The 16,007-nt window shown below is 48.7% G+C and overlaps 1 protein-coding gene across 15 annotated transcripts in view; it reads left to right on the top strand.

Annotated features, from left to right (window-relative positions):
- Cacna1d (calcium voltage-gated channel subunit alpha1 D) overlaps positions 1-16,007 on the top strand; it is a 294,624-nt gene that overhangs the window by 184,872 nt on the left and 93,745 nt on the right. For 14 of the 15 annotated variants that reach the window (XR_015639379.1, XR_015639377.1, XM_087588017.1 and 11 more), the window contains 1 exon segment: positions 13,818-13,987. Coding sequence is in view for 12 of the 15 variants with exons in the window: in XM_087588017.1 (XP_087444143.1) it covers positions 13,818-13,987 (170 nt within the window). In the remaining 3 variants the exon portion in view is untranslated. 15 annotated transcript variants of the gene reach the window in all.

Genomic DNA, 16,007 nt, shown 5'->3' with positions numbered 1-16,007 from the left:
GATAATACTAAGCAGTGCATTAAGGCAAAAAAGAGGTAAAATACGGAAAGATTAGGAAGGAAAACTTATTTGTATTCACAGTCAGCATGCTTGTTTACATATACTAAACAAAGAGGCCAAAACCTTATTGGAATTAAAACCAGTATATAGCAAGGTCACAGGACACCATGTCAGCTCACATGAGTTAGTTTTATCTCTACATAAAAAACTGGAGGGGATGTCCAAAGGGTTGAGGAGCAGGCACCAAGCGTGTTTGTGGTCCCTTAAAAAATAGACTGAGGGATCAGGAGAGTTTGCCGCTCAGAAAGGGCTACAGCATTGAAGAGAAGACTGAGTTGGTGCCAAGCAGGCTCAGAGGATTGATGGGACACATGGAGAGTAGGAAGTGAGGGCAGACAAAGTGAGGAGGCCATGTGGTAAAGGTGGTTCTTCAGCTGACTAACGACCTCTCCACATGGGTGCCATTCTGCAGCCCAGCCTGGCTTCGCCTAGCTAAGCGTGTGAAGGCTTCAGAAGCTCCTGTGTCAGCACACACAACCTGGAATGCTGGGTCTCTGTACTGAGACCTCCCCAACCCTCATCTGGCTTATATCACATGTGGCTGCGACCTCTAGGCTGGTCTGGGGTGCAGGCATGTGTTTGTCAGCTTCTCCTGTTGAATAGGGAGGGCAGGACACCAGAAGTCAAAAGTCCTGGTTCCACTCAGTCCCACACCTCCCAGAGATGTGACTTGGGCCATCACAGTTCACTACAACCTCATTTCCCCCATGTTCTGAGAACAAAAGAGATTAATGGAAGGGACTTGAAAGCCCGAAAGCCCTGTCCACATGTCAAGGTGCCATGCGTGTCTGGCTGCACTCTTCTAGGAGAGGAAAACCCTTGTCTAGGGTCTGAGCACTCACTCGCTAGTGTTTATCTGCAGGGTTCCATGGTTCAAGGATAAAATATTAATCCACTCAGAACTCCGTCATTCTTTTGTTATAGAAACTATTTAATCCCAACCCGGGCTTCCATCCTGCCTTTGACCATGTAGTTCCCAGATAAAAGACACACACAACTTTCATATTTACGATAAGCCTTAATCAGCACTAGGGCTGGGCAGATATCTACCCTCTATGCTATTAAAATCTATTTCCTGTCAATAACTCCCAGTTATTTCTTGCTGTTTCATCAGGGCTGCTCTTAACTCCAATTGGCCACCCTTGTGTGGCCATGTTTTCTTGACTCCTAACCCATGGCATTTCTCTCCTCCTCACCTTCTTCTGTTCCTCATGGTTCTTGCTCAACACCGCCCCCCCAGGCCTGGGAACCCTAAAATCTGCCTTTGTCTCTTCTATGCAGCTGTTGGCTATTGGCATCTTTATTTTACCAATCAGAAATAACTTGGGGGGGGGCAGGGATTTAGCTCAGTGGTAGAGCGCTTACCTAGGAAGCGCAAGGCCCTGGGTTCGGTCCCCAGCTCCGAAAAAAAGAACCAAAAAAAAAAAAAAAAAGAAAGAAAGAAATAACTTGGGGGCAAAGTCACGTAGTAACACTTAGGTCTATGTGCAGACTCATCTCTGGGCAACTAGGTCTTAGGGGCTTGCACTTAGCATTAAACAGCAAGAGACAAATCTCCACACCTTTAAAGTTCTGCTTTAAAATAATTCTTGGTTTAAGTTGTCTACTGGCATCTTTAGAGCCTGCAAGCATTTGAGGCTTTTGAGCCCTTGAGCCTTGGGGACTTTCGCATCATCTAAAGGACTCTAATGTAGTGGGAGGCGAACCCCACCTGTCACCTTCTTCCCAAAGGGGCTCCTGTCAAGAATTTTTAACTGTTAGTTATGAGTAGGCTAGCAGAAATGGCAGAGAATCCCGGCTGCACCTTATCCCTTATTGGCAATGATTCAACATCAGATTTGTACCTAAGAGGGTGACCGGAAGCTAGGCTCTAATTGAGTGTCGATATATGGACAGAGTTCATAAGGGTGGTAAAGAAAGGAAAGTGTTTTCTAGTCCCTCACAAGTAGCAAGCAGGGGTTGGTGAGGCTTCGGGGGAGCTCCAAGCTCAGTGTGGCAATGGAGCAGATTTGCGTTGCAGTTCCCTGGGAACATGTGGATGGGTTAGCCTAGCACTGGGTTTTTGCCACTCATCTATAATTGAATACCCTCTCCCCCTGTGCTGCTTATCTGGTTATTGGTCTGTGGCAGGCAATCTGACTGGGCCTTTCACACAGTATCCCGTTTTGGTTCATACAAAAGATGTGTCCTGAGACCACTAGTACCTTTAGACATGTTTATATGTTACAGAGCTGCCACCCTTCCTCTTTAGGAACACAGTTAGCATGCTTTTCATTAAGACAACCACAAACAAAAACTATCTGACAAGTCTACTGAGGTATTTTAAATTAATTAATTTGTCTACATTACATCCTGATCACACTCCCTCCTCCTCCTCCTGGTCCCACCCTCACAGGTTTCTCCCCCTATCCTCCCCTCCCCTCTCGTCATAGAGAGGAAGCACCCCTTGGGTACCACTCCACTCTGAGACATTCGTTCAGCAGGACTAAGCACATCCTCTCCCACTGAGACCCAACCAGTCAGTCCGGTTAGGGGAAGGGCATCCAATGGCAGTCAATAGAGTCAGAGACAGCCCCTGCTCCAGTTGTTAGGGGACCCACGTGAAGACCAGGCTGCACATCTGCTACAAATGTGTAGGGGGCCTAGGTCCAGCCCTGCATGCTCTTTGGTTGGTGGTTCAGTCTCTTGAGACTCCATGGGCCCGGGTTATGATCCTGTAGGTCATCTTACGGTGTCATTGACCCCACTCTTCCACAAGACTCTCCGAATACCACCTGATGATCAGCTGCGGGTCTCTGCACCTGTTTCCATCAGCTGCTGCTGAAGCCTCTCAGGAGACAGCTATGCTAGGCTCCTGTCTGCAAGCAGAGTATTGTTAACAATGTCAGGGATTGGCTCCCTTACATGGGGTGGGTCTCAGGTTGGGCAAGTCATTGGCCGGCCTTTCCCTCAATCTCTGCTACATCTTTTTCCCTCAGCATCTTGTAGGCAGGACAAATTTGGGGTTGAAGGTTTTTGGGCCGGTTGATGTCTCCCTCCCTCCCTCCACTGGAAGTCCCACCTGTCTACAGGAAGTGACCACTTCAGTCTCCATATTCTCTGCTGATAGGAGTCTCAGCTATGGTCACCCCCATAGACTCCCCAGAACCTCCCTCATCCCAGGTCTTCAGCTTCTCCTAGAGATGCCCCCCACCCCTGCATCGATTGCTATTCTCATTCCCAGCCCTTTCCTACCCAGTTCCCTCCCTCCCTCCACCTTCTCTGATTACAATTTTGTTTCCACCTTTGAATGAGATTCGTGCACCCTCCCTTGGGTCCTCCTCATTATTTAGTTTCTTTGGGTCTATGGATCGTAGCATGGGTGTCCTGCACTTTATGGCTAATGTCTAGTTCTAAAAGGGCACGTACCATGTGTGCTTTTCTGGGTTTGGCTTGCATTTCTTAAGTAGAAATATTTAAAGGATTCATAAAATACATGGTGATACGAGTTTGACTCATCTGGTCACGGATGACTTTCATTCAGAGAAAGCCACGTCCAACGGGGACCCTGTGTTATTGCAGGGTGTTTAAAAACACCTCTTAAAACCTGCCTTTAAAGGGCTGAAAGTCTGCAACTTTTAGCATGACTCCTACAGAGATTCTCATCAGCTTTCTAAGAAAAAGAAAATACCCATTTCTGCAGAATTTGGATGCCTTTGGTAGCTATGGAGACGAACCCTTCGAAGAGAGAGAAATTCTTCCATCTTCAAAGAAGGAAGAAAAAAACGCAGCTCATGTTTTGCTCTAAGATGTCTGAGATACTTCGCTGCCACGGCATAACGAGGATTCTTACTTAAAATGAGTTTAGCGATGCTGTGGGGCATACTTAAAATGATGGAAGCTTACATGGCCACTTGTGTCCAGATCATCCAGTACAGAGTCCCAATATCCACATCTGTGATATCAGTGTCATGTTAATATCCTTACAAAAATGCCTGCCCGTTGATCTGATTTCTTATGGACTGGCCAGACCTTGTGATAGGATCCAGCCCATCTTCCATAGACTTCACAGTCTGGTGTGTGGAAAAGGGTTAAATAACCAACTTCATTGCAGTGAAGAGAGTTCTACAACTCCAGGTGATTTGCAGGATGTCAGAGGAATGGCCTCACATCTGCCCTAGCCCAGGACACAGTCTCAAAAGCACTGCTGTGGGACCTTCAGCCATGGACGAACACTGAGGCTTGAGGAGAAATGAGTGATTTTAGGATGACTGACGATCATTTCAAGGAAGTAAGGGTTAGAAATGAGCCGGGACATTGGCACACACTGTTTAACCCAGGGCACTGCCCAAGGTGGGCAGCCCTTCATGGGAAGTCCCTGAGCTCTTCTGGTGGTACAGATGCTGACTCCAGGGTTTTCTGTACAGCAGTTAATGTAACCTAGTCACCTAGAGCAATAGACACCTGCTTCCAAAATGGCTTGTCCTCCCCGAGATGGAAACAGTTCCCCCATTTAAATCATCTTCATAGACTCTTATGTCAGTGAAAGCGTGAAAGACTTGAAGAGAAGCCATTTCGCGATAAGCTCACACCAGATACCACAGGAAAATGCTAGAAAACACGGTGCCAGGGAGCACTGAAGTCCTAGTTCATTATGGAGTTTATTTCAGTCAAGATTCCTCAAAGGTCAGCCATATTTTCTTGCTAGCCCCCCTCCACACAGGTACCCTGTACACCCTGCCTGTGTTTTCACTGGTTCCTTGCCTCATAGTGGCCAATGAAGTGCCCTGATGCAGAGAGACCATGATGTTGAGGGTTACAGGCTTCTCAAGGTGAAGGGGCTCATGGAGCAAGCATAATGCTTTTGGTGAACTTTGACCTGAACAAGTATGATTGATAAGATTCCTCTGCCCTCTGTGAAACATCACATATTCCTGCTAACTCTTTACACCAGTGTTTTCCTGAACCTTTGTGCTCTCCAAAACGTTAGTTGCAGATGCAAGAATATTCTTTGAATGCCTTAACTTATCCCTCCCTCCCTTCCTCCCCGTTCTCTTCTTCCCTCCCTCCTGATCTCCTTGCCCACCCCATCCCCCCAATCTCCTTTACTTCCTTGCTTTCCTTCTTTCTGTACTTGGCAGGTTCTCAAGTGGCCCAGGCTGACCTTGGATTTGATATGTGGCCGAGGCTGGTCTTGAAACCCTAATTCTCTTGCTTCTACCTCCCACATGCTAGACTATAGGTGTGTGGGACCACTCCCAACCACTCTGACTTTGCATTCTATCTTTTCCTTTTTGTCTGCACATGAGTGAGACTTAGGTCTAAGGAAGATTATTCTTTACGGAGGGGGCAACTTTCCACTTCCCCCCTTGCCTTCGCTTTTCCTGAATGCTGCGCTTGGTTTTTGATGAGTTTCTGAGTCCTTTATTTTCCTAGAAATCAGCATCCTAGTGTTGGTATCTTAGGACTAGTGCATGAACATACGTGTGGATAGAAGGGGGTTTCATCTGCTTGCCTTTCATTTATGCAAGTCTGGTTAAAAAACAAGCACGAACAAGCCCTGTCTCTAAATTAAGACGATTCCCAGTGGCCCATTTATTTTAGAGGGCATTTGAGAAAGGAAACTTCCCAGAGCATTCTGCTTGTCAGCCTTCTACATTTGGGGCAGTCACATTCGATCTGCTCCTGTGTTTCTATGCAGTGGTTCGCTACAGGCTACTGTTCTCTCCCTAGAATTTTGAGCTAATTCAGGGGTTCCGTAATTCACCATATTTGTTTTCAGAAATTCTAGATGTATCAGGGCTTGGGGGACTCTTTGCAGACTGTGTGGTGTGTGCTCAGGTCACACACCTGAGATTCCTTCTACGTTCCTGAGTCTGAAGTGATTCCTCCTAGAAGGCATGAGAGACAGCCATAGGGAGATATGCAGGAGTTATTCCAGAGTTGGGGCTCTGGAAGAAAACCAGATCGTGTGAAAAGCAGAAAAGCATTTTCCACTGTGCTGGTTCTTTCCTGGTTCACTGAGTGTCCTTGTGTCCTCTCCCCTGTGTTAGCAAAAAGTGGGACTGCGGAAAGGATGCTTGGTTCAAAGCCTTGCTGCTAGCCCAGCTGTGACCTGGGCATGTGACAGGACCTTCTTGGTCCTCAGTGTTGGCCTTTGTGAGAGGAACAAGAACACTTGTGTCCTGCCTGTGTCACTGTGAGATGTGGCCAGCACCGAGACAGTGCCTAAAAAGACATTGTAGAGATTCTAAATACAAATGCCAGCAAACCTGAGCCTTTTCTGTTGTGTGCTGGGGGGCGTGGCACAGACAGCCTCTCCTGCAGAATCCCTGTCCTCTTTCCCTAATGCATGTTTTGATTCTGCTGAAGCTGCTCTTGAACTCTGATGCCCTTGTCCTTGGGACCTTGGGTGGAGGAGTAGTAAACCACTGCACCATAGCCATGTCTGCTAAACTCATGCACCCCTTCCTCTAGTCTACTGTCGATGCTTCCAGACATCCTGTCTGCCAGGTCTAGGAGGGAGCCAGACTCCTGCCCTGGGAAAGGAACAAAATGATAGAGGAGACCCGTTCAAGTATATCAGGGTGTCAGCTAGGGTGCACACAGAGTGTCTGCGGGCCTGGAGAAGACAGATGGTATTACAGACCCATGTGACATATTAGTTCACCTCCACCCATCTGAGAGGTCACCACTTCCCAAGGTAACCCATTTTCTCTTGGGAGAACCCAGGCTCTCAGGAATTGTACTGGGATCTGCTATTTTCAAACTCCATTGGTCTCTGGGGACCCAGCATATCTGTCTCCTTGGCCACGGTGGCCTTTCAGAGAATGAACCCGCTCTCCCCACTCACCCACCCTGCTGCTCCTTCCTAAAGGCAAGGAATATTTGGGTGTCGGGTGGAGCATCACTTGGCTCTAGAAAGAAAGGTCTATAGTGAGTGACTGACCTAACGGACTAGCATAAACAAGGCAGAGGTGACAGGGGCCTCAGGGTGAGGATGTCAGCAATGGCAAGTCCCTTGGGCCCCTTTTCAAATTATGGTGTAAGAAAACGGAGGCCCGAGAAACTGGTGTTTTTACCACATTCCTATCAATGCTAAGTCTAGCCCTTCATCCGAGTTTACAGGTCGCCCCTGGCCTCTCCACCGCCCTCTTCTCCCTGCTTTGTTAGGTGCTTCACACGTGACACCTAGAAAGCCACGTTCCTAGTGACTTTCAGATTCCCGCCCCTCCTGTTGCCTAGGAAGATGCAACACAGAGGGGGGGGGGGGTCGGTCGTGCCCCTGTAAACCCAGCTCCTGTAACTTTATAAGTTTAAGGCCAGCCTGAGCTTCACAGCAAGAACCTGTGTCAGTGTCCTGCGCTGAAAAGAGGAATCAATTCACATCTCTTTTGTTTAGAATTCGAGGGTCCCTCCAGACCACCTCAGACTCTTTTCCTTTATGCTGGGGATTAAACCTAGGATCTGGGTATCCTAGGGAGGTGGTCTGCCTTTGACTAGGTAGGGGGTCACCTATATGCCTGTCCCTCTACCACCTGCTCCCTGCCCCTGCTCCCTATGTGACCGTGACAAGCTACTGAGAAGCGGCATTCAACAGTTGTATGCCCGTCCTCACAGCCTCAGTACCCATAGAGAGAGCGCAGTCGCCCCTCCCTCACAGTAAGTGTGCATCAGCGAGGATGCCAAAGCTCTGTTGAAGGAATCTCAATGGGAGGGGAGGGAGCATATCCGGGTCTTGGTTCTCAAGGACAGACTCACAGACCCTGTTTAACAGTGGGAACTAGGGATTGCTCACCACAAATACAGCAGCTGCCCTAGCGGATGAGGCGTACGCAGACTGGACAATATAAGACTCAAAGGAGTTGTTCTGTTGGGCTGTGAGGGGGATTTCTTGTTGAGCGATGGATAGCTCCTTAAAGAGGAAATAAAATGGATGGCTTTCTAACCAGCCAGCTATGAAAAATCCACGGCACGAGGCCTGTGTTCACACAGGGAGTGGCAGGCTGCCGGTGGAGGCTGCTCCAGATGGCCCGTCTGGGCCTGGACACATGGTCCCAGAAGTTGGAGGCTTCCTTTCCCATAGGGATGTACTCAGGTGCATGTATTTATACTTAGCCTTCTTGCGTTCCTGTTTGAAGTAGACATTCATTCTGAGAGAGAGGGAGAGGGAGAGGGGGAAGGGAAGGGAGGGGGAGGGGGAGAAGGAGAGGGGAGGAGGAGAGGAGGAGGGGAGGGGAAGGGGAGGGGGATAGAGACAGAGAGAGGGAGAGAGGGAGAGAGAGGGAGAGGGGAAGAGAGGGAGGGAGAAAGGGAGAGGGAGAGGGAGAGGGAGAGGGAGAGGGAGAGGGAGAGGGAACTGAAAACTGGGCAACAGAGTCAGTCAGCTCTCAGCAGGAGCATACTGTTCTAACTAGTGGGCTGGACCAGGCTGGCAGCAGCAGACATTTGCAATTGATTAGGACAATTACAGGGTCTTCGTTTGTTTGTTTGTTCTTTAAATCAGGGTCTCCTACTATAGCCCTGGCTGGCCTGGAGCTCACTATGTACTCCAGATTGGCTTTGAACGTGCGCAGTCCTCTGTCTCTGTGCTTTCTCATCCAAGGGATGGGTTGGCAGTTCACCTTTTTATGCCCTTGAATGAGGAATATTCTGAGAAATGGAGATATGGATGCCCAGTGTTCTTATACTAACTGAGGAAACTGTCTCTAGGCCCTTGCAACAAACAGAACTAAGGATGAACACATTTCTTTCTATCTGTACTAATTTATTGTCTCATATATTATATCCTGACCACAGTTTTCCCTCCCTTTACCCCCATACCTCCTCCATGGCCCCCACCTCCTCATCCTCCTCCTCTGCTTCCCTTCAGAAAAGGGCAGGCCTCCCAGGGATACCAAGCAAGCATTGCATATCAAGTTGCCGGAAGACTAGACACCTTTCCTCATATTAAGACTGAACAAGGCAACCCAGTAGGAGGACAGTGGTCCCCAAAGCAGGCAGAAGCATCAGAAACGGTCCCCTCCCTTTAGAAGTCCCACAAAAACACCCAGGTACACAACTGTAGCACGTATGCAGAGGACCTAGGTTAGACCCACGCAGGTTCCCTGATTGACTGTCGGTTTGGTCTCTGAGCCCTATGAGACCAGGTTAGACCCACACAGGCTCCCTGATTGTCGGTTTGGTCTCTGAGCCCTATGAGACCAGGTTAGTTGATTCGGTGAGTCATGTTCTTGTGGTGTCCTTGACCCCTCTGGCTCCTTCAATCCTTCCTCCCCCAGGATTCCCAAAACTCTGCTGATCGCTTGACTGTGGGTCTCTGCAATGCTTCTGTCAGGTGCTGGACGAAGCCTCACTGATGACAGTTGGGTTAGAATATCACCAGGTAGCAGTTCATTGGCTTTTTCCCCAGTCATGTTTTGTTCTTTTGTGAGTCTCTGGGCTATTCAGCCTCTAGTTCCTGGTCCTCCAGGCAGTATCAGCCATGGTCATGGGTCTCAAGCTGGACCAGTTGGTGGTTAGTCACTCCCACAATTTCTGTGTCACCTTTACCCCAGAACATGCTGGCAGGACAAACTGTAGGGTGAAGGGTTTGTAACTGGGGACATATACATTTCTACACAAACACACACCCCCACACAGACACACCACACACCACACACACTATGCATACACATACACACACCAAACAACATACACATACATACCACATCACACACACACACACATACCACACACACATATACACAGACACATCACACACACATACACACACACCATACATACCACAACCATACCCACACACACACCACACACCACACACACCATGCATACACATACACACATCACACAGCACACACACACACACACACACACCACATCATACACACACACATACCACACACACCACATACACACACCACATCATACACACACACACACACCACTTACCACACACACACCACATCTCACACACACATACACACCACATCTCACACACACACACACACACACACACACACACAACATACACACTCTACCCACACACACACAAGTCTGTACTTAGACGTCAACATCTTTTAAACAGCTAGACATCGGCTTTTAAAGCAAACTGTTTCGACATCCTGAGTTCACAGCTGTACCAGTTCCAATTACAGGGTACGCTGCTGTACTCTCAGTGCTCATAGGACCACTTGTCTCAACCCCTCAGCCCTCTGAGCCTCTGCAAATTCCATGGACCAGAAAATCTAGTCCCTCAGAAGGTTCCTCGTAGTCCTTTCCAGCCCCACCTGTGCTGTTTTCCACAGTGAGAGCTTTAACACAGCTCATGTCAGATCCCGCCCAGCTTCTAAAGTAGTTTCAGAAACATTCATACCCAGCACACACACACACACACACACACCACATACACACATCACACACACACACACACAAAACACACATACACACAACACACACACACAAAACACATACACACATCACACACACAAAACACAAACATCACACACACACAAAACATACACACATCACACACACACAAAACACATACACACATCACACATACAACACACACACACATCACACACACACCCAACACACACATATCACACACACAAAACACACACACACAAAACACACATATCACACACACACAAAACACACATCACACACACAAAACACACACACATACACACACACACAACACATACACACATCACACACACAAAACACAAACATCACACACACACACACACACACACACACACACACACACACACACACCAGCATGCATACCCTACCAAATCCAGCAAACAGCCCTATATAACCAAAGGCATCTCCGTATTCCTTCCCTTTGCCCCAGTCCTGCCAGGAGTGACCGAGGAGTTCGTGAGCTGCATACAGTTGCCTCTTCCCTCTTCCTTCAGGATGGTTCTGGTACTTATTTGCAGGACAATCAGATGGACTTGTTTTGATCCACTTCCAAAGTGGGGACATTTTTGTTCCACTATAGTTGATTTGTTTTTAAAAATCTATAATGTAAAGAACATTTAGTTCTTAAAGTCGAAACTGTACAAAATGAATCACTTAGGAAAAACACTCTATCCTTTATTACTTCTACCCCCTCATTCCTGTCCATTGTTTTCTTGTCTTTAAGCGCATGCACAAGAGAGGGCAGGAGACAGGGTTGTATGTGCCTGTGCATAGGCAGGTACCATGAGTGTGCATGCAGAGACAATGCCAGTTGCCATCTTACTCTATTAGAGGCAGGGTCTCTTGTTGGACCTGAACTTGTCATTTTGGCTAATCTGGCTGGTCAGTAAGTACATTGTCCCTGCTACCCCCGCTCACTCTGTGGGTACAGGCTTGTAACCACACATGCCTGGCTCTCCTCCCCAAATGCCTGCCATCCAAACTCAGGACCTCATTCAAGCACTTGACCCACCAAGCTCTCTCCTCGGACTTCCAACCTCATACTCTGCTCTTTCAGATGCATCAGACAGAAGCATGTCTTTTTCCTATTTCTTCTCCTTCATGGGCAGTGGCCGGTGTATTATATGCACATTATTGTACAAACACTGTTATATTTTCTCTTGTTCACACACCACAAAGTTCTGAACCCAGACAAGCAGGCTCCTGGAATGTAACTGTTTTCGGGATTTCTTACGGGCCACTTATGAAGTTTTCTACCAGTAACTTTATTCAAAGAAACACTTGCAATAAGGGCTATCATTTAACCTCTTGGCAATGAGCACTTTAGAAGATGATGGAATTTTATTTAAAATGGCATATTCCTTTTTTGATCAACCCCGAGGTTGACCCCAGATGCAGTTGACTGGAGGTGAGACCAAGGACAGGAGGAGGAGGTGGTAGAAAGCCTTGCTTTCCTATGAATAGATATCGGTACAGGTATTAGCAGAATTATTCTGGAAGTCGTCATCACAGAAGGGTTTTACATGTGCCTGCTTAACTGCACAGTGGTCAGGAGACCCGAGAGGCAGGTCTGTAGTTCTAGTGTGAACCTGTAAATGTGATGCTAATGTAAATTTCACTTTCTGATGTTCTTAGCTGCACAGGGTGACATTTATCTAACTTCTGTCATCATTTTTTAAAGAACTCGGATCATGTATGCATCCGGAAGAACGTTGTTAGTAGGTAATGATCTACATTTAATGTGGTGAGACCAGAAACAAAACATGGCAAAGGTCTGCCTCAGGGTCCCTTTTGGTAAATAAGGGAACTGAAGACCCACTTGGTCTTCATGGGTGTTTAAGGAAACATGGTCCCATGCAGCTTCCCGTGGGCATGCTTCACGAAGGTCTTCTGCCTCTGGACTGAGTTTAACTCTTGGATTGAGAACGACTTTGAGACTGTCCCAGGCTGAGCTGTGATCTGTTTATGCTTTGGGAAGCCCCGCTGGTCTAGAAACCACATCCGTCCCCTGCATCCAGTTGTATTAGTAGCAGGACGCAGCCCTCCAAGGGTCTTTTGCACTATCCCCAGGAGTGTTTGGGGCTGGAGGTCAGAGCATATGCCCTGCTCACCCTACAACCTACCCCACTTCATCTAATGCACTGCACCTGGAACCTCCCGCTGCACCTTGGTCCTCCTCAGAGGGCAAAATAGAGATGAGATGTCCCCACCAGGGCCAAGGATAGTCCTAGGGTCTGCATGGTAAAGAGAATCAGGGACGGTGAGTGGGAGCCTTTCTTGAGAGCAGAGAGAAACACCTGGGCAAAGATTCAAGTTTTGCTGGATGCTTAGGTCCGGAAAGGCCTGGAGTTGAGGGAGGCGCATGAGGAGAGAGAGTAGGGAGTTGTCTTGATGAGACAACTCTCCCCTTTGCCAGAGTTAGTGAGGTCGTGAAAGGGAGCCATGTGACACTGCAGTCACTGTGTCAGAGTGCTGGGGTCTGTGTACAGAGGCCTCACTGCCTGTAACCACTTCCTAACAGCTTTAATTGTGTGCCCCAGACCCATAATTTACATAGCTTGGCTCCTGTTAACGGGTAACAGTTGGACATACAGATGTCCCTTGTATGCAAAAACCGGGCAGTCGTACACCTGACTCTCAGACTTGCCTGAGCAGGTGTGGGACTTTGTGTATGTGTATAGACACAGGGTTATGGGGTCGCAGTCAAGGGAGGCAGAGAAAACAGCAAACAGTTGGGGACACTTGTGTATCTGCCAGAACCTTCCCAGGGCAGGTGTCCTATAAATGAGCAGAGGGTTGTTCTACCTTCTGTAGGCCAGGCAGGGAGAGATCGTGGCCAGAGGCGAAGATTAAGACAGACACGAGTATTTTCCCAGTCCTGGAGGTCCTGCTGCAGAAGGCAGACCTCGACTGTAAGATGGGTTCATTGGATCTCCTCCCAATGCTCTGGGTGTTCTCTTTGACCGCAGCTTGCATCACTTGGTACCCTTCCTTGTGATGTGGGTGGCTGGGTATCGAAGTGAGTGGAGGGAGGAAACATCCCACTATGACAGCCCAGGACGCCTTAGGTCTGGGCTCCTTTATATCAGCCCTGAAGGAAGTGTACTTTCTAATAAATCATGCATGTGTGTCAGTGTGATCTTTGCAACTCTGATGCCCACACCGCTGCTTTAGGGAGACGCGGTCTCCTGTTCTGTGCACATGTGTGGCTCTGCAGCTGTGTCCCTGTCATTGTACCCAAAACTGTGTGTCCTGCTGTAAGACACTGCACAGCAGGGTACACGGCTCGTGGCACAAGACCCCATGGATGTCCCTAACAGGCACTTTGTTCTCTTTGCCTCGCTCAGAGAATTCTCAAAGGAAAGAGAGAAGGCTAAAGCACGTGGAGATTTCCAGAAGCTTCGGGAGAAGCAGCAGCTGGAAGAGGATCTCAAGGGCTACTTGGACTGGATCACCCAGGCAGAAGACATAGATCCTGAGAATGAAGAGGAGGGTGGAGAGGAGGGCAAACGAAACAGTAGGTGCTGCCCTTCCTTCCCTTGAGCAAACAGATCTGCTGAGTGATGTGTGATTGAGATGGCGTGGTGTGGCCCCCGTACCCTGGGCCTCTACCCCTGGGCTGTGAGGAAAATACAGCATCCTGGTTTCCCCCTCCTGTCTGCCTGTTCACGCTACAGAGAGAATAGTGCGTGTGTGCACGCTCTCGCTCTCCACAGGAGTGCTACCATTTGCATTGTGGGAGTTTGGGAACTCAGTAAGCCGAGGGTAGAGGAAGATACATCTTAACTTAGGGCTCCAGGGGAGGGTACGTAGTTTCCCTCCCCTCAGTGTGTAGTAGTTCATTCACACACGGCTTTGAGGAACAGGTCTCTTCCACCTCTGTGCTGTGTGAGATGGCCCCCTCCAGTGTTTCCACACCAAGCCGAGTGCTTAGGCCACCAGGCTGAGAAGAAACTGGCTGATGGTAGTCGGCAGTGGTTAAGAGGCCCATGTGAGTGAGTCAGTGCCTGCCGCTTTGTGGCCCACCTGCCTGGGCTTCACGCTGTGACACCAGGCACCTTTAAGTGCTTTCTGCAGGAGGCAAGGCCTGACAATCAGTCAACCACTGGAATTAATTGCTTGTGCTGATCAGAGTCTCTCATACCACACACTCTCCCCACAGATGTGCCTTTAGTCTTCCTGGGAGCAGTCGGGCCTTGGGTAAAGGTAGAAAATGAAATCTAACAGTGCATTTGACTACGATGCTTCTGGTTTGTTTCCATTCTGGAATGGCTGACAGCTAAGGTGAACACATAAGAACAGTGTCCTTGGGAAGGCCTAGGAAACCAAGGGTGGTCCTACCGTGTAGAAGATATTGAGTAAGCTCTTGGCGAGCAGATCCCATGGGAGTCATGGTTAGTCCTCTTTAGACAGACTCAAATGAATACAGCCAGCGCTTGAGGTCATACAAAGGACCATGGGTCCCTCAGGAGCTGTGATGAAAATCTAGGACAGATGGGCCACTTGGTATGATCTGGAAGTTTGGTGTCTATGGAAGAGCAGTTGAGTGTGAGGAGAAAGCTTTCATCCTGGGACTACCATGAGCGGTGAGCAGAGGCCATGTTCCTGGACTCTGTTGGGTTGAGCACAGTAGGTTAGAAGACCAGAGTGAGCCACAGTGGGCAGGTTAGAAGAGGCGGCTTGTGCCTCTTCTGGAAGCAGAGCACAGAGAAGCCAAACAGACCCAGGGTGGAGGGACTCATCACGTGTGGTCATGGTGTCCCTTCTAGTCTGAGACTCTATTTGAGCTGCCTTGGGGACTGTAATTCAAGCTGTCATCGGTCTTTGTCTGTAAGCTTGGTGCGCTGATGGGGACTCTGCAGGTTGTAGCCTCTTGCCTGTCTGTCACTGCTCACTGCATGAGAGACGGGCCAAGGCCTTGGTGTGTGAGGATGAAGAGACTGTTCCCAGGACACAGTGACACAGTGAGCAGCTTTCTGGGGCAGGATGGGGTATCTGTGTCTCTCACGCAAGATGAGGGTGGGTAGACGAGTGGGTGAAGGTATGACGTCTGCATTTGCTGATGCGTGTGCTGTAATCAGACAGAAGGAATAGACAAGGTTTCCCTTGGGAACAAGCCCACCCGAAGCCCTAAGGCCTGCACAGGACTTGTGTACCTTACTGTGACTGACGGCACTCTTCAGGCCCAACCGCTGATGCCTATCTTAGATTGCTTTCTATTGCTGTGATAAAACACCATGACAAAGAAAAGCAACTTTGAAGGGTTTATTTCAGCTAACTGCTTATAATCCATCCAGGGCAGAAGAAGTCAGGGCAGAGGAATGTAAGGTAGGAACCTAGAGGCAGTGAGTGAAGCCAAGGACTTGGAGAACAATGGTTGCTCTTTCCTCCTGCTTTGCTCAGTTTGTCTTCTTATAGACCCAGGACTACCTGTCCAGGGATGGTGGTACTGCCCATTGTGGGTGGGACCCTTCCACATCATCAACCATCAGTTAAGACAGTGCCCCCAAAGACTTGCCCATTGGCGAGACGGATGG

This window comes from Rattus norvegicus, chromosome 16 (assembly GCF_021556685.1).
Source record: "Rattus norvegicus strain SHRSP/BbbUtx chromosome 16, alternate assembly SHRSP_T2T, whole genome shotgun sequence".
Classification (NCBI taxonomy): Eukaryota; Metazoa; Chordata; class Mammalia; order Rodentia; family Muridae; genus Rattus; species Rattus norvegicus.
Note: the sequence above shows the minus strand (reverse complement) of the source record. Positions and strands in the feature narration are given on the sequence as shown.